At 40.9% G+C, this 24,785-nt stretch overlaps 2 protein-coding genes, 1 non-coding gene and 1 pseudogene across 3 annotated transcripts; 1 reads left to right on the top strand and 3 right to left on the bottom strand.

Moving 5' to 3' along the window:
• Positions 1-6,108: 6,108 nt before the first annotated feature.
• LOC136175328 (olfactory receptor 4C3-like) lies at positions 6,109-6,999 on the top strand (annotated as a pseudogene).
• Positions 7,000-13,367: 6,368 nt separating this feature from the next.
• On the bottom strand, positions 13,368-14,297 carry LOC136175302 (olfactory receptor 4C45-like). The gene has a single exon (XM_065945633.1). It carries the CDS (start codon positions 14,295-14,297, stop codon positions 13,368-13,370), a length of 930 nt encoding a protein of 309 aa, XP_065801705.1.
• Positions 14,298-17,751: 3,454 nt separating this feature from the next.
• TRNAR-GCG (transfer RNA arginine (anticodon GCG)) lies at positions 17,752-17,823 on the bottom strand. Its single transcript has one exon. It is a non-coding gene; the product is annotated as a tRNA-Arg (tRNA).
• A 3,141-nt stretch (positions 17,824-20,964) lies between these two features.
• LOC136174811 (olfactory receptor 4C3D-like) lies at positions 20,965-21,873 on the bottom strand. The gene has a single exon (XM_065945029.1). It carries the CDS (start codon positions 21,871-21,873, stop codon positions 20,965-20,967), a length of 909 nt encoding a protein of 302 aa, XP_065801101.1.
• Positions 21,874-24,785: the final 2,912 nt, after the last annotated feature.

The raw sequence follows: 24,785 nt of genomic DNA, 5'->3' as shown, positions 1-24,785 counted from the left end.
ACCTTGTGTGGAGTATTTAGGCAAAAAAAGAAAAATCTAGTGATGTTTTACAGAGATTTTCTCCCCTTCTTAATTGATTGAACTGGGAAGATTCTCATGTCTGGATCAGTCTTCTCTGGGGGCTCATACATTGTAGCCAGGGTTGATATTCAGAAGCCATAGTACAGACAGTGCCAAGAGCCCACACTAGTCTTAGGAGGCCATGAAGTGTTTTCATTTCTTTTACAACAGAAAGAAAGAAATTAATAGAATCCAAATGCAGCTTAGATTATAGTCATCTATACAGCAATGCAGTCAGAAAAGATAATTTTTTACATTTTGATGGCGGAGAAGACCCAAGAGGATAAACGTACCAGGGTCCACAAAAGTCATAATGTTGCCCTGACTGTATGAGACAGATCAACAGCAATATTCTTGCACACTCGCTATACCCAGCACCATGGCTACAGTGAAGCTTTATTTTAAAAGAGGGAAAACCACTACGCATGAAAAAGGGACAGAACAGTAGGAAATAAATTTTCAAAAAGAACATTTATACACTTTTTTTGATCTTTCCAGGTTTGAGAGGTTTATAAATAAAATAAACACAGCAATAAAAAGAAATTTTTACTTATCACAATCCCACAAAGATAACATTTGCACACAGAAGTACTTTTTGAAAATTACATTTCTTCATTCCCTGTAGTATACAAGAGTTTACAAAAAGAATTAGAAACAGAATTGGATGGCATAAAATAAACATAATTGATGAAGTCCATAGAGCTAAGGCAGAAAATACCTATACATTAAAGTCTGGTTTTAGACACCGACAAAGGAAAAGAAGATTCTGAAGACAAAACAGTGGTTATAGGAAATTTCCAGTGATTTAAGAACAAGTCATGGAGCTGTCATGGAACAGCACAAAATCACAAATCTGAGCTAGAGTAAAGAATCCATACCACGTACATGATGAAATTCTAAGAGATTCAAAAATAGTCAGTGCTTTGGACCAAACAGGCTTAACTTCTCTTATTGTCTCTAGCATTAATTATTCCAGTAAATGTTAGCAAATTGTTTCACCTCTCTAATTTTTTCATCTTTAATAAGAAGAAAACAGAATTTCCCAGGCAGCTCAGTAGTAAAGGATCTGCCTGCCAAGCAGGAGACACAGGTTCGATCCCTGGGTTGGGAAGATCCCCTGGAGAAGGAGGACTTGACAACTCACTCCAGTGTTCTTGCCTGAGAAATCCCATGGACAGTTGGTGGGCTACAGTCCGTGGGGCTGCAAAGAGTCAAGCACAACATCTCAGCTAAGCAACAACAACAAATAGGAAAATAACATTACATGCTTCCTTAAACTGTGCAGATTAAATGACTTCAAGTGGAAAACTGAGTCAGCTAAAAATTAAGAAAAATTGCTCGGATCACCAACACAGGTTGGATGCATGAGACAAGCGCTCAGGGTTGGTGCACTGGGATGACCCAGAGGGATGATGGGGAGGCAGGTGGGAGGGGGGATCAGGATGGGGAACATATGTAAATCCATGGCTGATTCATGTCAATGTATGGCAAAAACCACTACAATATTGTAAAGTAATTAGCCTTCAACTAATAAAAATAAATGAGAAAAAAAATTGCTCAGACTTCTTTTCAACTTTCAGAGATTCCACAAGAGCATAAACTATGCTGGGAACAGTGGCTCCTAACAGAGGAGCCCAAGAGCACCACTACTGTTATTCACTAACCAGGATGGTAGGGAGACCAAACGTCCATCCCAGCCTCACTTCACTCCAAAATGTGTCATCTCAGCCAATAAAAAGTTCTCTGAATATTGAGAGCGGGTGCCTCACCAACTCCCTATTCTGGGATTAAACTGCACTTAAATATCTCTGTAGTGACAAATGGGAGAGCCGGTGGGATCAGCTATGAGATGTTTGAAAGTGAAAGTCACTCAGTCGTGTCTGCCTCTTTGCGACCCCATGGACTGTACAGTTCATGGAATTCTCCAGGCCAGAATACTGGAATGGGTAGACATTCCAGGAGGAGGGTAGCCAGCGCCCTCCTCCAGGGGATCTTCCCAACCCAGCGATCAAACCCATGTGTCCCACATTGCAGGTGGCTTCTTTTTTGGCTAAACCACCAGGGAAGCCCAAGAATACTGGAGTGGGGAGCCTATCCCTTCTCCGGTGGGTCTTTCCAACCCAGGAATCAAACCAGGGTCTCCTGCATTGCAGGCACATTCTTTACCAGCTGAGCTACCAGGGAAGCTTGAGCAGCACTTATTTCAGAAGCTCTCACTGGTAATGAATCCTTTTATCCTGTTTCCATCCTCTGGAAGAAAGAGAAAAAGGGAGAGCTCAGTTGGAGAGACCAAGAGATCAGTCTCTGCACAGAGTTTGTGATTTATGGAGAAGACTTCAGAAACTTGTTTTCAGGAGAGTTCCCAACCAGGAATTTGAACATAAGGTGATGCCAGCATTGCATTTCTAATGTTCTTAAGATTTTATTATCAGGTTAGTTCTCACTGTATTTATAAAAGGTTTAAACAATAGATATTTTGTCATAATCTCCTGAGTGATTATTTTGAAAAAATATATATTTAAGCAACTGTGTGTTTAAAAACTCAAAGTTATCTTTTAAACATCTGGTTGTAGTTCCCAAGAAACATGGAATGTCACAGGATGATGTAGAAAAAAAGGTGATGAGGGTGACGATGATACTGGTAACGCTGATGACAATAGCTGTTTACTGAGCCCTTTCTGTGAATACTGAGCACTCATTCTATGTGTTTGGGGGGCAACAGATTTCTGACCTTAGTTTATGACTTTCTCTAAGCCTCAAGCTGAGAAAACCTCTGTCTAAAATATTTCTTTGTTTGAACATAATGGTGAACCTACCCTTAGGATGGGGTAAACATCAAAAAATCAATGCTAGTGTAAAAAAAATAATGATGACAATTTTTCTTATTTGTGCATTTACTCTGTGCAAAGAGCTTTTCTTTTGCTCTTTAATTCTTATTAAAGCCCAGTAAGTACAGTAATATTGATATTTATTTAACATTGTGTGTAATATATGGCCTCCCCGGAGGCTCAGCGGTAAGGAGTCACATGCAATGCAGGAGACCTGGGTTCGATCCCTGGGTTGGGAAAATCCCCTGGAGAAGGAAATGGCAAACCACTCCAGTATTCCTGCCTGGAGAATTCCATGGACAGAGTAGCCTGTGGATTACAGTCCATGGGGTCGCAAAGAATCAAACACAACTTAGGGAGTAAATGACCAAGGATACTGTATGTGAAAGCGCCTAGGACCTGCACTTAGAACTCGAAGATGATCAGTAAATGCTATTAACTTTTGTTCTTGCTGTCCAGTCAGCAATTTTCCTAAAGACACTAACCCTCCAATATCTGTTCCTGAAATATCCTAACTCCCCTTTCCTCCTGACAACTTGTGGACTCTCTCTAGACACTAGAAGGACACTGGGCACTTTTAGGAAGTAAGGTGAAAGTCTTCCTTGCGAGACCAAAACTGCACTCAAAGGGTCTAATTAACAACGGCACCACATTGCGTTCTAACCTGTGAACGTGGCAAAACCAAGCCCCAGAACTGTTTCAGCAAGTGATGCTGCGGGGAGAGCATCAGTCTTCAGAGAAACCTAGCAGTGACAATCACCGTGTCATCACACCCACCATATAAGTCACCCTTCTCAGTGGCAAGAGAAAGAGTTTCTGAGACCATGTTGATGAGCATTGTTAGTAGAAAGCAGGGACGACAAGCCAGCTATTTCGTTTCGAGACTTTTCTCCCTAACGTGAGCCACAGCATGGCTTGTCAATGATAGAGAAAGTAGACACTGGAAGCGGGTGGTGATGTTGGAAAGCACAGAGCCTGGAGTGTCGAGTGACCTGGGTTCCAGCTGCACCTCCACCAGGAACCATCAGTTCAACTTTGGACAGTCTGCACCGCATCTTTCTGACCCTTAAATCCACTACCTTTAAAACAGAGCCAACTGGAAAGGGTGGTTTTAAATGCCATAGGGTTTTTCAGGAAATAAGAGGGAAATGAACAATGGAACAAATTCTCAGCTGCTTATGAATGAATGATGCCCTTTGAGGTTTTCTTCTAATACTAGTCTAAGAAACTTTCAGCTCAGATGCATTCCTGCAATCAACAGTACTTCCCCAGTCTGAGATCTGCCTAAATGAGAAAAGCAGTTTTAATCTCATGCAGGAGTTTAAGCACACGAAGCAGAGATATTTGCATTGATATGCTTGGAGCCGGTCTAGGTGACCCTTTAGTAACTCGCCCAGGTCCACCATTTCACGATGTTAGGATGTAAAAGAACAAAAACGAAGACAAAACACCTGATGACATACTTGTGCCCTCAGATCCAGTAAATGTAAGTTGCTGTCCATGGCATTGATGACGGTGACCTCAACGATACCATTGCTGGAGTGGTTATCATATCCAGGCTCTGTACAAACACTTACATGCACTGTTTTCATTGACCGCTCTTTGCAGACTCAGGGCGTAGCAGTACTCTTATTTTCATTTTATAGATAAGAACATTGAGGCTTTGAGAAATTGTCCATGATTACACAGAAAATAAATGGTACTGGAAATATTCAAACTTAAGTGAGTTTACGTGTCAGGATACTATGGTGAAGCCCACAGTTATAGCAGAACTGCCTGGGTGCAAGTCTTAACTCTGCAACTTATTAGCTGAGTGTGCTTCTGTAAGTTTCTAAATGTGTCTCTCACTTTCTTCCTCTGAAGAAATGAGGGGAAAAATGATAATCTGTCTTATGGGGATGTTACGAGGATTAAATGAGCTTATATATTTAAGGCACTTAGGACAGTGCCTGCAAAGACTGTTACACAGGTGGCCATACACTCTTGGCCACAATGTCCTCCCCTGAAAAGGTCGCAGTCAGATGTGTTTCCCGCAGAAACTGTATTTGCCTTTGTAACCAGGCTTAGAAAGAGAGTGTGCAGCTTCCTGGTCAACACAAGAACCTTCTCTCCAGCATTCTTAGATTTGCATGTCTCTTCCTCTGACACTCATGATTCTCCTTTCATTCATATCATGCTGAGCATCAAATCCTCAGCAAGTTGGGAGATTTAGTTACTTTAAGAAGATTCCTGTTTCCAGGAAAATAATAGATGGTTGGTGGGTGGGATGAGTGACAGTTGTTGTTTAATCAAAACTTGGACTAGCACAGACATTTCCTTAATATAATTAGGAGAATAAAGCACGAGTAGGAATATTTTGTCAGATGAGATTATAATTTACAAGGACATTGGTTAAGACAGAGTATCTCTTCTTCCTCCTCCTGTAGCTTCCTTTATGTAGTGAATAGGTGGATAATCATAGAATCTTTCACTGCTGGTCACTTTCTTTTTTAACTTTGACTCATCCCTGTAGACTATAGAAGGACTGGAAGCCTTTAACTAGAAGGATCTCGCCAGGTCCAGAGAAAGTAAAGCCCAGACATATATATATATAAAATGTGTGAAGCAAGGGGGAAGAGTAATTTAACTTATACATGATACTGCCTGCAGCAGAGGCAGAGGTGGGAGTAAATGAACAAGCAGAGAAACAGAGAACTTGGGCTTCTCCCTACCCTACTTCAGTTTGCTTTGCATAATTTCTGTTACTATTGGAAGCACAACAGAAAATGTAGCAAACCTCATTACAGAGAAGAAAGAGTTACTTCAAAGAGTATGAACTATGCATGCAGAGATTTCAGAAGTATTCATGGGTTTCTTGAGAGCTGTTGTATCTATGTGGAACCCCACTGAAAACTGTCGGAGATCTCTGGTCAAGTTAGAAAATCAATGTCCACCAAATGTTCCACTTAACAAAATAAATTCTAGATAATTAAATAATTATTTTCATACAATAACTTAGGTATCTATTACCCAGTGATGCTAAAGTTAACAGACATGCTTACATTTTGTAGTTAACAGGATGAACTGGTACACAAATTTTGGAATAGAAAGGGTTAAGAGGGGTAAAGAGAAGTGGGTTTGGTCAAAGGAAATCTTGTAACATTTTGTTTCTCTCTTGATTTTTTAGGCAATACTGGACTTGCATCCTTGGTGTCCTTGGACTCTATGGAAATACCATACAATGTCAGAATTTTTCATGCTGGGACTCTCACAGAACCCAGAAGTACAAAGAGTTCTCTTTGTGGCCTTTTTGACCATATATGGAATCACAGCTTGTGGCAATATTCTCATCATGATCACCATCACCTTTAGGCCCACCCTGGGTTTCCCCTGTGTATTTTTTCCTGGCCAACCTGTCCTTTACTGATACCTGTTATTCTTCTTCTTCGGTCCCCAGACTCATAGCTGACTCCTTGCAGGAGGGGAGAGCCATCTCCTATGAGGGCTGCATGGCTCAGCTCTTTGGAGCTCATGTTTTTGGAGGTGCTGAGATCATCCTGCTCACGGTGATGGCCTATGACCGCTACGTGGCCATCTGCAAGCCCCTGCACTACACGGCCGTCATGACCCGGCATCTCTGTGCCCTGCTGGTGGGGCTGGCTTGGCTCGGGGGCTTCCTGCATTCCCTGGCTCAGCTCCTGCTGGTCCTGCAGTTGCCCTTCTGCGGGCCTCACGTCATCAATCACTTTGTCTGTGACTTGTATCCCCTGCTGGAACTTGCCTGCACCGACACCTCTGTCATCGGCCTGCTGGTGGTGGCCAACAGCGGCGTGATCTGCCTGCTGAACTTCCTCCTGCTGGCCGCCTCCTACCTCGTCATCCTGCGCTCCTTGAGGTCCCACAGTGCAGAGGGGAGGCGCAGAGCCCTCTCCACCTGCGGGGCCCACTTCACGGTTGTTGCCTTGTTCTTTGTGCCCTGTATGTTTACCTACATGCGTCCATCATCTACTTTGTCTATAGACAAAACCATGGCAGTGTTTTATGGTATCCTGACTCCTATGTTGAATCCACTCATTACACTCTGAGAAATGAAGAGGTAAAGAATGCCTTGACAAAGTTCTTCACACAGTAAGATCTTAAATGTAGCTAGTAAGTTGGAAAGTAGGAAATAAAATGACTTTACTTTGAAAAGAGGAACAAACCAAAACCTGTTCCTTATTGCCATATACATCTTAATCCATCTTATCCATTCTTTCATCTTCACAGACTTTATGATATATTTAGACTTTCATATGAATTGCCTAATTTGATAATAAAACAACGATATGAAATGCATATGGCATGAATGATTATTATTCCTGTTTTAGAAATGAAGAAGCCATATCTATTGATGTGGTTAATTGATTCATTAAAATTATCTAGCTTTGAACTGCCTGAAACAAAACTCAGAATCAGTTATTTTTGATCCGTCTTACCGATCTTTAAATGGCGATCTATGCTGACATCATTGGAGTTTGTGATAATCAATTGAATTATAGAAATGAGAGACAAAACCCTTAAAGCAAATAACTTCACTCACAGCCGTATGTAGTAGTCTGTGTGCATACAAGTCTGGCTTCTCTTCCTTCTCATCACCGTTTATAGCATCAGCAGTATAGTTACTACAATACAGCAGAGGGTGAGATCTCAGTTCTGGAGACAGATCCACCTGAGTTTGAGTCTCATTTCCCATACTTCTTCATGGCACAAACTAGAGCAAGTGACAAAACCTTTATAAGCCTCTGGTGCTTGTCTTGAAAATAGACATAAAATAAACATGTCCAAAGAATTATCATAAGAATTAAGTTAGACAATCTATGTAAAATTTTTAATCCAATTTATGGCACATATGGCCCCCTAAATTTATCTGCTATTTCTACTTCAACCTTCTGTAACCTTTCATAAAGAGGCTGCTCTCTTTCACTTTTCTGTATCTATTTAAAGTTTGAAATACATACTTCATTTATAACAGAATGGTTTATTTTTCGACCAGTGATGGAAAGTGACATTTCCTTATATATTTACTGACTCTTTCTGTTTCAAACTCTGAGGGATCCTAGTGTTCTGAAGTTTAAAACTTGCACCCATGTTCATTTCATTCCTTTCCTGGAATGAGAGGAATGAAACTCTGACCATATCCATCCCAAGCTGCACCCTTTAGAAGTGTGGGCTCCTATAATTTACAGTAAGCTTATACCTTGTTTGACAAATAACTTGTAATTCTCCGTGCCACAAGTATTGATTTTTTACATTAAAAAAAAACCCAAAAAACTAGAAATTAGCATGGAAAAATAATTTTCCTCCTACAAGTATTCAAAATCAGTCTCCAAGAACCATTAAGTTCAAGAGATAATTAGGAAATATTTATTGCTTTACCCTGAACTTCTATGCATAACAAAAACAACAGTTGCAGAATTCTTAGGCAAAATAATTGTCTTTCTTAACTTTACCACATTAGTTAATAGTTAATAATAGCTAAGTATAGCATATCTTGAGCCTTTACCAATTCAGTTTTGCTGTTAGATTATAAAAATATAATTAAGCTAATTCTCCAATTAACTACAAAATACGAAATCATTGGGAGGGTTACTAAAAAGTAGGCAAGCCAGCTTCCCACAGTTAAATCTCAGGAAGCTTTATAGAAAAGAATACTTTTGAAATTCAAAAAGCACTTTTATTCTTATTACAGTTAAAATAGCAAATAGCCAAAAGGACTGATCTTTTTTTGTTGTTCAAGTTGTGATTAAGAGTGGCTCAATTATCTTATGAATACTGCTCATTTTTGAAAAATTTCAACCTGTTAGAATAAACACATCACTAAATACCACCAGAAGTTTTCTAGATGATTTATAAATTATTGCTGATCTTGTTTACAAAGGAAGTGTTATCTCCAAGACTATGTAAGATATTTTTCCTCCTAAACACCTATCTCTTTTAGAATTTAGAAAATAAGACACATGTGTGTGTGTGTGTGTGTGTGTGTGTGTGTGTGTGTGTGCATGTGTGAGTGACTGTTAATCCACTTATAAGCCCACTACCTAGAGGTAATCACCATCAACAATTTGATAAATATCCTTTGAATCATCACCATCTTTTTCTTCTCTTCCACTTATTCCTTCAGCTATTTCTACAAACTTAGTTAAGCTTCAGTCACTCTCTGGGGCTAAATTATTTCTTTGTTTAGTTTACAAGGCATCTTAGGCAAACAAACATTTCTGATCCTCAGCTTGCACACCCAACAATGGGCAGTTTAGGGACTTCCCTTAGGGTCCAGCGGCTAAGACTCCACGTTCCTAATGCAGGGGGCCCAGATTCAATCCCTGGTCAGGGAACTGATACCACAACGAAGCCTGAAAGCACAGCTACTGAGCCCTAGGGCTCTGGTGCCCACAGGCCAGGACTAGAGAAGCCCACGAGCCTGAAGCAAGACCCAGTTCAGTTCGGTTCATTCGCTCAGTCGTGTACAACTCTTTGTGACCCCATGGATCGCAGCATGTTAGGCTTCCCTGTCCAACCCACCAACCCCCAGAGCTTACCCAAACTCATGCTCATAAAGTTGGTGATGCCATCCAACCATCTTATCCTCTGTTGTCCCCTTCTCCTCCTATCTTCAACCTTTCCCAGCATCACGGTCTTTTCAATGAATCAGTTCTTTGCATCAGGTGGCCAAAGTATTGGAGCTTCAGCTTCAGCATCAGTCCTTCCAATGAATATTCAGGACTGATTTTCTTTAGGATTGACTGGTTGGATCTCCTTGCAGTCCAAGAAACTCTCACAAGTCTTCTCCAAAACCACAATTTAAAAGCATCAATACTTCTGCACTCAGCTTTCATTATAGTCCAACTCTCACACCCATACACGACTACTGGAAGAAGAATAGCTTTGACCAGATGGACCTTTGTTGGCAAAGTAATATCTTTGCTTTTAAATATGCTGTCTTGGTTGGTCATAGTTTTTCTTCCAAGGAGTAAGAGTCTTTTAATTTCATGGCTGCAATCACCATCTGCAGTGAATTTAGAGCCCAAAAAAATAAAGTCTGTCACTGTTTCCATTGTTTCCCCATCTATTTGCCATGAAGTGACAGGACCGTATGCCATGATCTTAGCTTTCTGAATGTTGAGTTTTAAGCCAAATTTTTCACTCTCCTCTTTTGCCAAAATAAATATTTCTTAAATTTTATTTTTTTATTAATTTAATTTTTAATTTAAAAAGATTAAAAATTTTAATTTAAAAATTTAAAAAGCAGGGCAATCTCATCTTTATGACCTTATGAAAGGAGATTGACTATGAAGAGCATTGTATCTAATAGGTGGTAGGAGTCTAACGAATTGTTGAAAATATACTTGTGGAATAAAAGCAAACTGTATCTGGCGTTATTATCCCACTGGTCATGGCTACACGGCTGTTGCTCAGCAGCCTAATAAAAAGCTCACCATCTCTCTTGAACTCCCCTATCTCAGGCAGAGCATTATTTTATTTATTTTTATATATTTTAATGGACAACAGCAGGATGAATACATATTCATATCAAATACATTTGCTAATTTTAAAAAATTAACAACGGAAAGTACTACAGTATAAGCCAATCGTTATGTACAAACTAGTGCAGATGGAGAAGAGAATAATTTCAAAGGAATTTCCTGTTACATGGGAATCAAAGATTTTTGGAATCACCACCCAGTCACTAGCTGGGTCTTCTCAGACTCATACATTTCAGGTCTGTGAAAGAAAGTCCACTTTCCAATTGGTTAACACATGAAGGCCAAAAGGTTTCAAGAAGAGAATTCTAAAGATTCAAGGGAAACATGAGAGATTTAGTTTATTGGCTGTTTATATTAGAGGGGTGCAAAATGGTTTTGGTAAAGCACTAAGCCTGTGGGTCACATAGGCTTAGATTTAAATTCTTGTTCAGCCCAACTTTAGATTACTGATCTCTAGTCATATAATTAACCTCTCTGACACTTCATTTCCTAATTTATGAAATGGGAACATTAATATGACTCAATTATTGGGCTGTAGTGAAAATTAAATAAAACGAATATAAACCACTTTGCACAGGGTAAAAACACAAGTAAGAAAAGCTGTCATAATTCTTTACAGTAGCATTGATTTATTTACATTCACACCATCCTTAGCATAGGTTCACCATTATGTTCAGGTGAAGAAATATTTAAGACAGAGATAAGTTCTACAGTTTGAGACAAATTAAAGAAGGACATAAATTAAGGTCACAAATCTGTTTCCTCCAAAACATATAAAATGAGTGAGTACTCAGATGAAGACTTTATTCACAGAAAGGGCTCAGTAAACAGCTATCATTATCATCACTATTATCTTTGCTTTTACATCATCCTGTTTTACTCCAGCTTTCTTGGGGACTACGACTAGATGTTTAAAAGATATATGTGATTTTTTTTAAACACACAGTTGCTTACATATATTTACAAAATGATCACTCATAGGAGGTTATGGCAAAATAAAATATCTATTTTTTAAAGCCTTTATATATACAGTGAGATCTAACCTGATAATAAAGTCCAAAGAACATGAGAAATGCAAAGCCAGCATTGCCTGATATTCAAATCCTTGGTTGAGAAATCTCATGAAAACAAGTTTCTGAGCTCTCCCTCAGAAATCCCAAGCTCTGTGCAGAGATCGGCCTTTTGGTCTCTGGAACTGAGCTGTCCCTTCTCTTTCTTCCAGAGGATGGAATCAGGACAGGATCCACCATCAGTGAGAGCTTCTGAAATAAGTGCTGCTCAAGTATCTCACAGCTGATTCCCCCAGCTCTCCCACTTGTCACTGTACAGATATTTAAGGACATTTTAATCCCAGAATAGGGCGTCGGTGAGGACTAGCTCTCAATATTCAGAGACCTGCTCACGGGCTGACATGCCATATTTTGCAGTGAAGTGAGGCTGGGATGGACGTTTGGTCTCCCTGCGGTTGTGGGGAGTGAATAACAGTGGTGGTTTCTGGGCTCCTCCGTCAGGAACCACTGTTCCCAGCATCCCTTGTGTTCTGGTGGCATCTCTGAAGGCTACAACGTCTGAGCTATTTTAGATTTTCAGCAGACTCACTTTCCCAATTCAGTCATTTAATCCTCACAACTTAAGCAAGTGCATAATGTTAATTCCCTTTTACAGATGAAAAAACAACAACAAAAAAGCAGAGAGGTGAAGCAACTTGCTAACACTGACAAAGCTCATTCACGCTGTAGACAAGATGCGAAATCAAGACTTTTTAAGCCAAAACTCTTAATCTCTGATTTCAAAACAACTGACTGTTTCTAAATCTCTTGGAATTTCACTCCATTTATGGTACGGACTCTTTGCTGTAACGCAGATTTGTGATTGCTGCCAAGTTCTGGGCACACATTCTTGCTCTTGGTCACTTAGTCATGTCCCACTCTTTGTGATGCCATGGACCGCAGCCCACCAGGCTCCTCTGTCCGTAGGATTTCCCAGACAGGAGTACTGCAGTGGGTTGCCTTTCCTTCTCCAAGGGATCTTTCTAAACCAAGAACTGAATCCACGTTCCCGGCTTGGTAGATGGATTCTTTACCACTCCGCCACCAGCAAAACCATCTATGACACACACTTGTTCTTAAATCACTGGCAATTTCCCAAAAGAGCTGCTTCATTTTCCGAGTCTTCTTTTCTTTTGTTGGAGTCTAAAACTACTTTAACGTACAGGTACTTTCTGCCTTAACTGTACAGACTTTATAAATGATGTTTCTTTTATGCTCGCCAATATTCTATTTCCAGTTCTTTTTGTGAACTACGGTATACTGCAGGGAATGATGGAAATTTAATTTTTGAAAACTACTTCTGTGTGCAAATTCTCTCTTCTTGGGAAAGTGATAAGTAAAAAGTTGGTTTTTTTAATTACTGCAGTGGGAGAACATTTATAAACCTTGCAAACCTAGGGTGATCAGAAAAAGTATACTTTGATAAATGTACTTTTGGAGGATTTCCTTTACTGTTTAACATTTTTTTCAAGTGCAGTTGCTTTCCCTCTTTTAAAATAAAGCTTCACTCTAGCTGTCGTGCTGGGTATAGTGAGCGTTCAACAATATTGCTGTTGGTCTCTTTCATACCCACAGTCAGGGCAACGTTATGACCTTTGTGAGCCCGTGGCACTTTCATCCTCATGGACTATTTCCTCCATAAAATATTAAAAATCATATTTTCTGACTGCATTGTTATACAGAGGACTATAATCCGAGTTGAATTTAAATTATATTAATTTTTTTTTTGCTGCTTTAAAATTAAAACATTTCAGGGGCTCTTAAAATTATTGTGGGCTATAGGCACTGTGTCAACTATGCCTTAATGGATATCAACCCTGGCTTACAATATATGAGCCCCTGAAAAAAAACTGATCCAGACTAAAACAGGAGATCAATTTCTATAAAATATCACTCATGATTTTTTTTAACTTGAATATTCCACACAAGGTTTATTCATCACCAGTTTTCATTATTTGTCCCCAGAGCTTCTTCATGACATTTTTCACTTCTGCATTTCTCAGGGTATAGATTAAAGGGTTCAGCATAGGAGTCACTATGGTGCAAAACACAGTCACAGCTTTGTCAATGGGGAAGGAGGTCGTGGGTCTGAGGTAGAGGAATGAACAAGGTACAAAGAATAAGACGACAACTGTGACATGGGAGGCACAGGTGGACAGGGCCTTGCGGCGCCCTTCAGAGCTGTGGATCCTCAGGGAGCGCAGGATGGCAGCGTAGGAAGCCACCAGCATTGAGAAAGTCAGCAAACACAGTGACCCACTGTTGGCAGAAATCAGGGGCCCCAGAGTGTGCGTGTCCGTGCAGGCTAGCTCCAGGAGAGGTATTAAATCACACATGAAATGGTCAATGACATTGGGGCCACAGAACGGCAACTGAGCCAGGAACCAAATCTGGACCCCTCCATGGAGAAAGCCTAAAGCCCCAGCCATTCCAACCAGGGAAGCACACACAGGTCGACTCATGACGGCCATGTAGCGCAGGGGCTTACAGATGGCCACATAGCGGTCGTAGGCCATGACAATCAACAAGACAATCTCGGCTCCAGCAAAGAAGTGCTCAGCAAAGACCTGAGTCATGCAGCCACTGAAGGAAATGGTGTTCTTTCCAGAGACCAAGTCAAAGACCAACTTGGGTGCTATGGAGGAAGAGTAGAAGCCGTCTATCATGGACAAATAGGACAGAAAATAGTACATGGGAGAGCCGAGGGCTGGGCTGGTGAAGATGGTGACTGAGATGAGCAGGTTACCTGCCAATGTGATCAAGTAGATGATTAAAAACACAGCAAATAAAAGTGTCTGCAGTCCTGGATTCTGGGTCAGGCCCAGGAGAATGAATTCTGTTATGTTGCTCATCCTTTCCATCAATTCATCTTGGTCCATCTGGAAAGATCACAATTGTTCTGAATGATGGTCTCAAATTCAATATAAAATAATTTGCATGTAACAGAATCAATCTATTTGCTGATACATAAATACTAACCACAGTTTTGTAAAGTGACTTTTGTAGTTTTCAGCAGCATCTTTTTGGGAACATTGCTGTTGTTTGGTCACTAAGTCATGTCCGTCTGTTTTGTGACCCCATTAACTGTAGCCCTCCAGGCTCCTTTGTCCATGGGATTTCCCAGGCCAGAATACTGGAGTGTGTTGCCATTTCCTTCTACAAGGGATCTTTCCAACCCTGGGATTGAACCCAAGTCTGCTGCACTGGCAGGCAGATTCATCTACCACTGAGCACCAGGGAAGCCTTTTGGGAACATTACAGTGTTTCTTACTGATATCTTCTCATCATTACATCCAAATTCATTCTTAGAAAGTTTAAACTTCAATTCACATAATCTAACTACAAAAATTATTTCAGTGAAACAAAATTGGCTAAATTAAGTTAACCTTCTTAAACTGCAGAAAAAAGAATTAATTATCACTCACCTGGATTAGTTAACTGTAGATTCCTCAGGTTTTAAATTAACCACAGTCATTGTTTTCTTCCCACCAGGCATTTGCCCACAGCTGCAAATAGACTATGTATACTATCAAGAAGAACACTGGAGTTCTTTGTCTCTAGATAACTCTCTCATTTTCTGGATTTACTCAGAAAATGAACTGTTAGTTAAGAAAGTGGTAGCTCTACGATTTAATTTTGACTCGACTCACTTTCTTGGCTTCTTGTGAGGTTATAAATGCATCTTCAAACGTGGATTATGAAAAATTCCTCAAATCAGAAAAAATTGGTATATGGAATTATAGAATGTATGAGGAAATCAAATCCATTTGATTGGATATGGTTTTCTCAAATCAATTCTGCCAAAGAGTGTTAGGGAGCAATGAGTCCCAAACAGATTTTCAGCTTGTTGATTTACGGCTCTGTTGTTGTTATTTATTTCAAGGTCCTTCTTTGCAATTCTTTCTTTGTGGACTCTAGAGAAGTGCTTAAATAGATTTTCACCAAGTGCAGCGTTTGGTAGCACATTGACCTGTCAAGTCCTCAGAGGATTAGTAATTGGCCCTGTTGGAATCTTTACTGATGTGTCAGCCAAGGACTTTCCTTTCCTCCTGTCTGGCTCCCACAAACAACACCTGGAGGCCAGAAATGCAGTTGAGCTTCGGTTAAACATATGACTCTGGCTATAGTGAAGCTGAGGCTTGGTAAGGTAAGTGCAAAGTTTGGTGATAGGGCTCTGTCCTTCATTTTGGCATTGGTGACCCTGGCAGAGGATATATGGGGTGATTTTAGGCATACGTCAGAGTTCAGAGAATAAATTTCTCTCTGAAAATATGAATGCTCAAAAGGGTATGGTTGCTCTGAGAATGGAAACGGCAGTCTTCAAGGTTATGTGCCAGCTTATCGTGGGACGCTGTGACATTTTTTGAGTGACTCCCTGGGGAGACTTGGAGGACAGGATTCCGAGTTCCCAAACACTGAGTAATTTAAGTCATAAACATATAAACTTCCTCTGGGATGAGTACCTAGGTGACAAATTCTCATGGTTTCTGTGGTATTCTCATGGCATCCTCTCTACTCAGAGAGAGAATCATGGGAACTTACAGTAAGTCCTAGGCTTTCATGGAGTAGCCATTGAGAAAATCACACCCAGCTAGTCACTCACGAATCAAGACGTCCAGAGGCAGAGAACAGAAACACTACAGAAAGGAGGGTCCACTGCTGTCGTCTGATCCTCCGCTTCTGAGGTGATGAAGAGCCAGCTGGGACCCTGCACAGAGTCGCCTTTCTTTGTTATCAGCCTTTACATCTAAACCAAATGAATGCATTCCTGAAGTTCAGAACAGAGAGGAAGCCGTGCACACAGCTCTGTCCTCAACAGTGAACAACTTGGCTCCTGTGTGCTGCCCACCTCACTCAAAGTCTGTCCCTCCCCCTTGATTCTTTTATTGTTATACAATACATATAACAGGAAATTTTACCATTTTAAGTGCACAGTTCAGTGACATTTAATACATTTATTAATACATTGTCATGTAAACATCTTCATAAGTTTTTCATCTTCTCAGATTGAAACTCCACAATTAAACAATTGCTTGTCATTCCTGCCTTCTTCTAGCCCCTAGAAACCATAATTTTGCTCTCTTTGTCTCTATGAGTTATTATTTTATACAATTAAATAAATTGAATTATGCAGTATTTGTCCTTATATAACTGACTAATTTTACTTATAATAATGACCTGAGTGTTCATCCATGTTGCTACAAATGGCAGGATTTCCTTCTTTTTAAAGTCTGAATAATTTTCCACATAAGTATACAGCACATTAGAAAATCCATTCATCTACTGATGGAAATTTAGGTTGTTTCCACATCCTAGCTGTTGTGAATAATGCTGATAGGGAAAAGTGAAAGTTGTTCAGTCATGTCTGACTCTTTGTCACCCCATGGACTATACAGTAAATGGAATTCTCCAGGTCAGAATACTGGAGTGGGTTGCTATGCCCTTCTCCAGGGGATCTTCCCAACCCAGGGATCGAACCCAGGTCTCCCACATTGCAGGGGGATTCTTTACCAGCTGAGCCACCAGGGAAGCCCAAGAATACTGGAGTGAGTAGCCTACCCCTTGTCCAGGGGACCTTCCCAACCCAGGAATTGAACTGGGGTCTCCTGCATTGCAGGCGGATTCTTTACCAACAGCTACAAGGGAGCCCAAAAGTGAAAGTGAAAGTCACTCTGTTGTGTCCAACTCTTTTCGACTCCATGGACTACACAGTCCCTGGAATTTTCCAGGCCAGATTACTGGAGTGGGCAGCCTTTCCCAGTCCAGAAATTGAACAATGCTGAAATGAACTTAATAGTGCAAATACTTCCTTGAGATCCTAATTTAAATTGTTCTGAATAAATATAGAAGTGGGATTACAGGACATACAGTACTTATAACTGATTTTTTGAGGAAACCCCCTCTTGTTTTCCAAAGGGTCTGTACCAATTTATATTCCCATTGACAGTAAAACAAAAGTCCCCATTTCTCCAAATCCTTGCCAACCTTTTTGTTTTGTATAATGGATGTTCAAACAGTGAGGGGATATCTCATTGTGGTTTGGATTTGATGATTAACGTTGTTGAACATTTTTTCATATACTTGTTATTCATATGTATGTCTCCTTTGTAGAAATACATATTCAAGTTCTTTGCCCATTTAAAAAATTAAGCTGTTGTTGAGCATGTGAACACTAGGTTAAAGTGAAAGTGAAATCACTCAGTTGTGTCCGACTCTTTGCAACCCCATGGACTGCAGCCTACCATGCTTTTCCGTCCATGGGATTTTCCAGGTAAGAATACTGGAGTAGGTTGCCATTTCCTTCTCCAGGGGATCTTCCCAACCCAGGGATTGAACCTGGGTCTCCTGCATCGCAGGCAGATGCTGTACCCTCTGAGCCACCAGGGAAGCCCTTTAGGTACTAGATACCTAAGTTATTACATGAAAACAATAATTTAATTACCTAAAATTTAATTTAGTTTATTTCTACTGAGTTGGAACATTTGGCAGACATTGATTTCTCTAGTTCAACCTGAGTACATCTCTGACAATTATCAGCAGGGTTCCACATAGATACAATGGTCCTTGAGTAACCCATGAATAGGATTTCCTGAAATCTCTGTATGTATGGTCCATACTTTTTTAGTTAAATCTTTCTTCTGCTATGCAATGAGGTTTTCTACATTTTCTGTTATGTTTCTAATAGTAACACAAATTAACGTAAAGTGAACCGTGAACTTCCAGATGTTCAAGCTGATTTTAGAAAAGACAGAGGAACCAGAGATCAAACTGCCAACATCCACTGGATCATTGAAAAAGCAAGAGAGTTCCAGAAAAACATCTATTTCTGCTTTATTGACTATGCCAAAACCTTTGACTGTGTGGGTCACAATACACTGTGGAAAATTCTGAAAGAGATGGGGATACCAGACCACCTGACCTGCCTCTTGAGAAATCTGTATGCAGGTCAGGAAGCAACAGTTAGAACTGGACATGGAACAACAGACTGGTTCCAAATAGGAAAAGGAGTACGTCAAGGCTGTATATTGTCACCCTGCTTATTTAACTTACATGCAGAGTACATCATGAGAAATGCTGGGCTGGAGGAAGCACAAGCTAGAATCAAGATTGCCAGGAGAAATATCAATAATTTCAGATATGCAGATGACACCATCCTTATGGCAGAAAGTGAAGAGGAACTAAAAAGCCTCTTGATGAAAGTGAAAGAGGAGAGTGAAAAACTTGGCTTAAAGCTCAACATTCAGAAAACTAAGATCATGGCATCTGGTCCCATCACTTCATGGCAAATAGATGGGGAAACATTGGAAGCAGTGTCAGACTTTATTTTGGGGGGGGCTCCAAAATCACTGCAGATGGTGATTGCAACCATGAAATTAAAAGACGCTACTCCTTGGAAGGAAAGTGATGACCAAACTAGAGAGCATATTAAAAAGCAGAGACATTAGTTTGCCAACAAAGGTCCGTGTAGTCAAGGCTATGGTTTTTCCAGTGGTCATGTATGGATGTGAGAGTTGGACTGTGAAGAAAGCTGAGTGCTGAAGAATTGATGCTTGTGAACTGTGGTGTTGGAGAAGACTCTTGAGAGTCCATCGGACTGCAAGGAGATCCAACCAGTCCATCCTAAAGGAGATCAGTCCTGAGTGTTCATTGGAAGGACTGATGTTGAAGCTGAAACTCCAGTACTTTGGCCACCTGATGAGAAGAGCTGACTCATTGGAAAAGACCCTGATGCTGGGAGGGGTTGGGGGCAGGAGGAGAAGGGGGCGACAGAGGATGAGATGGCTGGATGGCATCACCAACTCAATGGGCATGAGCTTGAGTAAACTCTGGGAGTTGGTGATGGACAGGGAGGCCTGGCGTGCTGCGATTCATGGGGTCACAAAGAGTCGGACACGACTGAGCGACTGAACTGAGCTGAACTGAAGCTGAGTGGAATGGGGAGACACTGACTGGGCTGGAGCTGGAGACTTGCCCAGCTTCTCTTTTACCCCACTTGCTCGTTTACCCCCACTTCTGCCGGTGCTGTAGACAGTATCATGCCTAAGAAGTTAAATTACTCTTTCCCCTTGCTTTACACATTATATACACTTCTGGGTTTTGCTCTCCTTCAACTTGGAGAAATCCTAGTTAAAGGCTACCCATCCTTCTACAGTCTAAAGGGATGAATCAATGTTTAAAAAAAAAAGTTTTGTGACCGTCAGTGAAAGATTCTATTAAATGACTATCTGCCTATTACTTAAGGGAAGGAGGAAGAACCAATGACCTCTCTTAAGCAATGTCCCTGTAAATTAGAATCTCATCTGGTAAAACATTCTTACCTACCCTTTATTCTCCTTATATTCAGGAAATGCCTGTGTTTATCTAAGTTTTGATAAAATAAAAACTGTCCCACCCACCAGCAGTCTACTATTTTCCCAGAAACATAAATCTCCTTAAAGTAGTTAAATATCTCAACCTGCTGAGAATCTGATAATCAGTATGATGAGATGGTTGGATGGCATCGCCAACTCGGACATGAATTTAAGCAAAGTCCGGGAGCTGGTATAGGAACTCCCAGGGAAGCCTGGCATGCTGTAGTCTCTGGGGTCGCAAAGAGTTGGACACGATTGAGCCATTGAACTAAGCTGAATGATAAGACGTGGGGCCTCTCTGGAGGCTTAGTGGTAACGAACCTGCCTGCCAATGCTGGAGATTTAAGAGACGCAGGTTCAATCCCTGGGAGGGGAAGATCCCCTGAAGGAGGAAATGGCACCCCACTCCAATATTGTCACCTGGATAATCCCATGAAAGAGGCGCTTGGCTGGCTACAGGCCATAGTGTTGCAAGAGTCAGACACGACTGAGTGTCTGAGCGGTGGAGCAGGGTGTGCCAATACCAGATCAATGCTCGATAAACCATACATCATGCAGGGGTGTTTGTGTGTGCGGGTGCAGGTGTGTGTGGTCACAGGTGCACACTGGACATTTGTTTCAGAATGTCACCCCACATTACAGTTAGCATACAATCATGCTTACGTTTTAGTGTATAAACCCATTCTATACACTTCCATGACTTTAGTTCAATCTTAACTGTAGTCCCTGTATTCTCAAAGTCTCATCAAACTATAGATTCTTTCTGATATCACTGTCAGGATAAATCAGGTGCAGGTGAATCATCAATAACTGTTGTGATCAGTACTCTGATGTGGAGAGTTGGAAGACCAGGTTAGTAACATTTCAAATAGGAGATTTGGCTCATGACTGAGGAAGGCTCCATCTCAAACACAAGTTGGGAAGAGAAATGTGGCACTTCCGTGCTCTGTGGTTTAGGACAAATTTAAGAATTAAAAACATGAAGGGGCATATACTCGCTTGCATGGTCAACAATGTGGGATATGGATATATCAGGCATAATTTCAAACATTCAAATCAGCTTTACTCTGAAATTTTTTGATGATTTCTCAGTTTTCATGATGACAATAAGAATTCTTCTCTGAGAGTGACTGGTCATTTCTTCCCCTAGGTTCCTGTATCCTCCATCCACAACTGCTCATTTTTTCCAGAGATTTTTCAGGGCATTTTTCACCTCTGCATTTCTCAGGGTATAAATCAGGGGGTTGAACATGGGGGTCAAAATACAGTAAAACACGGCCACTATTTTGTCAATGGACAAAGTAGATGACGGCCGCATGTAAATAAATATACAGGGCACGAAGAACAAGGCAACAACCGTGAAGTGGGCCCCGCAGGTGGAGAGGGCTCTGCGCCTCCCCTCTGCACTGTGGGACCTCAAGGAGCGCAGGATGACGAGGTAGGAGGCGGCCAGCAGGAGGAAGTTCAGCAGGCAGATCACGCCGCTGTTGGCCACCACCAGCAGGCCGATGACAGAGGTGTCGGTGCAGGCAAGTTCCAGCAGGGGGTACAAGTCACAGACAAAGTGATTGATCACGTGAGGCCCGCAGAAGGGCAACTGCAGGACCAGCAGGAGCTGAGCCAGGGAATGCAGGAACCCCCCCAGCCAAGCCAGCCCCACCAGCAGGGCACAGAGATGCCGGGTCATGACGGCCGTGTAGTGCAGGGGCTTGCAGATGGCCACGTAGCGGTCGTAGGCCATCACCGTGAGCAGGATGATCTCAGTCCCTCCCAGTAAATGGGCTACAAAGAATTGAGCCAGGCAGCCCTCAAAAGTGAAGGCTCTCCCCTCATACAAGGAGTCAGCAATGAGTTTGGGAGTCATACACGAGGAATAGCAAGTATCAATAAAGGACAAACACGAGAGGAAAAAGTACATAGGCGAGCCCAAGGTGGGGCTGAAGACAATGGTGATCATGATAAGCAGGTTGCCTCCAACAGAGACCAGGTAGACAATCAAAAAGAACACAAACAAGACCCTCTGCACCTTGGGGTTTTGTGAGAGTCCCAGCATGAAAAACTCCGTGACATTTCTTGAACTATCCATGAATCATGAGCTGCCACAAGAACTTGGGTGAAAAGAGGTTTACCAAGAAAAAATTGTTACTACTTCTTATAACACATTTCAAAAATTAAAAAATGGGGGAATTCAATGTGCAATATAATTAAACCAAATCCTGAATCCCAAAGCAAAAACATACATGTTATTTTCTGCACTTCATATCAGTAATTTTCCCAACGTACAAAGCTAAATCACAGACAAAACAACTTCGCAAAATATTACATCTCTTGCTTTGTAACCATTAAGAATAAATTCTCATTTTTTTAGATTGATATCTTCAAGGAGACTTTTACAATAAAAATTTTATATATATACATATATAAGTTCATTAAAAATACCCAGTTATGGGAAAATAATTTTCCTAAATATTTTTCATAGGCACACTTCCAACTCCTAATTGTACTGTTCAATGCACCTGATTATCTTCTATATTTCCTCTACCATCCGCTATCACCATGGAAATCATCGTTGACTTTTCCCTTTACTGGTCCATCTTATAATACCAAAATGAATCACTGCAGCTTTTCAGATCTTATTCCTTAACCTTCATCCATTCATCTATTCATTTATTCATTCATTCATTTATTCCATAAACACTCTTGAGGACCTACCACACTGTGGGTTTCGCTGGTGGCTCAGTAAAGAATCTGCCTGCAATGAGGGAGACCCAGGTTAGATCCCTGGGTTGGGATGATTCCCTGGAGAAGGGAAGGGCTGCCCACTCCAGTATTCTTGCCTGGAGAATCCATGGACATAACATCCTGGCGGGTTCTCAAAGGGTCAAACACAACTGAGTAACAAACGCTTTCACTTCACTTTCACCAGACCCAACCACAGTTCTCAGCACTAGATTTAGACTAATTAGCAAAGTAAGTTGATGGCTGCGATAACATCATAGCTGGTGTCTCCATCATCTTCCTCACCCAGACACCTGCTCAGTGGTCCACACTTCAGTCACAATAATATTTATAAAGCTTAATCATTCAATCATGTCACTATCCAGGTTAAAATTCTTCAAAGACTCCTCTTTATATCCAAGATAAAATCTAAGTATCTTAGTCTCATTACAAGTCCCTGGACCCTGCAAATCCATCCATGATGTCCTTCAACTCCCCTCCCTGTTCACTACTGTGGACTACCCTAAATTTCTGACCAAGTCATGCTCATTCACACCTCATTGCCTTCCACGTGTTATTCCATCACCCCACCTACTGCCCCATCCTACATACCCATTCCCAGTTCTACTTACTGACTCTTAAACATCCTTCAAATTTTCCACAAGGAAAATGATCTCCCCCTCACCTTAGTCTAGATTATCGGAACTTCCACTGTGCACCTATATCACCTCCATCCTGGACTTTGGCACACTAAGTTGTATTGGTCTTCCTCCACCCTCCCTCCCTACATTAGGAGTAGCTGAAAGCAGGAATTTTTTGTGCTCGGTATCCTCATTGCCAGACATGACACACGAATATCTGTTGAATGAATAAAAATCTAAAGCCAAAAAATATAGGAAACTTACAATACCTGGACCTAAGAACGTTGATAGCTTCTTATTAGAATTTTTATTAACTTCTAACATGGCAGGGTGATAGAACCAATAGAATTCTTGATAGGTCATCTGGTCTGTATTTCTGCATCATCTGGTCTTTCTTCCACCTGCTTTGATGATAGTTATGTTAAATGCCTAAATAGGATTTTTTAAAGTTCTTGCTGAGAGGGGGGAAAAAATGCAGTGAGAAAGTATCTATGATTTCATAACCTCTTCTTTGACTTGGAAATCTCCCACAATCCTGAGTGACCCAGGTTCAAAAACTGGATAAGAGATTTCATCTATTTATGGGCTACAGTGGACTTCTTAAATCTTCACTTGCTCCTTTTTTCTTCTTAAAAACCCATTAAGAGAGTTTGTGACAATTTGACAGACGCATCTTTGGTTTTGACCTTGACATACTAAGTAAGCAGCCCAAGTCACAGAAGCTAGGTTGTGGGATACCCTCACCCTATACCCGCTCCTACACCATAAAGGGTCCTCCAGGGCCCATAATACAAAACCCACGGAGCGGACAGAGGAACAGAAGAAAGACAAAGCTGCTCACTCTGGTTTTTGCCAAGGCTGTGTCTCAGCAAATCTTCTAAGGAAAACGTGGGGGGCGTAATTACAAAAATAAATCAGGATGGTTAGACAAAGTCTAGAAAACATTTAAAGGAGATTAAAATGTAACTCTTAGTACTGCCATCCAAAAGGAAAATTCTCAATTTTCTAGTGCATTCTCCTTCCATTTTCTTCTGTATATGGATTTTTGTTCACTTCTCACTTAAACTTTTTAAATCATACCATATATTTAACATATAATCTTGGTTTATATTATAATTTAAACATTTCCCATATCATTGTAAGCTCTTTCAACATTATTTTTTAACAACTGCATACTATTCTTTCAAGTGAGTGTATCCGATAACAAGTCTTTGTCTCTAATAGTACGAAAACTTCATTTATTTCTGGGTCCTGAGGATAATTTCTCAAATGAATATACAATGGGAAAGTGTGAACGTGTTAGTCACCCAGTCGTGTCTGTCTCTTTGCAACCCCATGGACTATACCCAGCCAGGCTCCTCTGTCCCTGGAATTCTCCAGGTAAGAATATTGGAGTGGGTTGCCATTCCCTTCTCCAGAGAATCTTCCTGGCCCAAGGATGGAACCTGCATTTCCTACATTGCAGGCGGATTATTTACCATCTGAGCTATCAGGGAAGCCCCAAATATACAATAGAACATTACAGATATTATAAAGACTTTTGATATCTCTAACCAAAAGAGTACTACTACTCCCAATTTACACAGCTATCAACAAAATGTCTTAGATTATTTCTTTCTTTCACCCAGGCCAGTAATGG

This window comes from Muntiacus reevesi, chromosome 9 (assembly GCF_963930625.1).
Source record: "Muntiacus reevesi chromosome 9, mMunRee1.1, whole genome shotgun sequence".
NCBI classification, from domain to species: domain Eukaryota; kingdom Metazoa; phylum Chordata; class Mammalia; order Artiodactyla; family Cervidae; genus Muntiacus; species Muntiacus reevesi.
This window is presented reverse-complemented; position numbering and strand designations above follow the sequence as displayed.

Coding starts and splice junctions, on each gene's coding strand:
- LOC136174811 (XM_065945029.1), bottom strand. CDS start 21,873: ATGGATAGTTCAAGAAATGTCACGGAGTTTTTCATGCTGGGACTCTCA.
- LOC136175302 (XM_065945633.1), bottom strand. CDS start 14,297: ATGGAAAGGATGAGCAACATAACAGAATTCATTCTCCTGGGCCTGACC.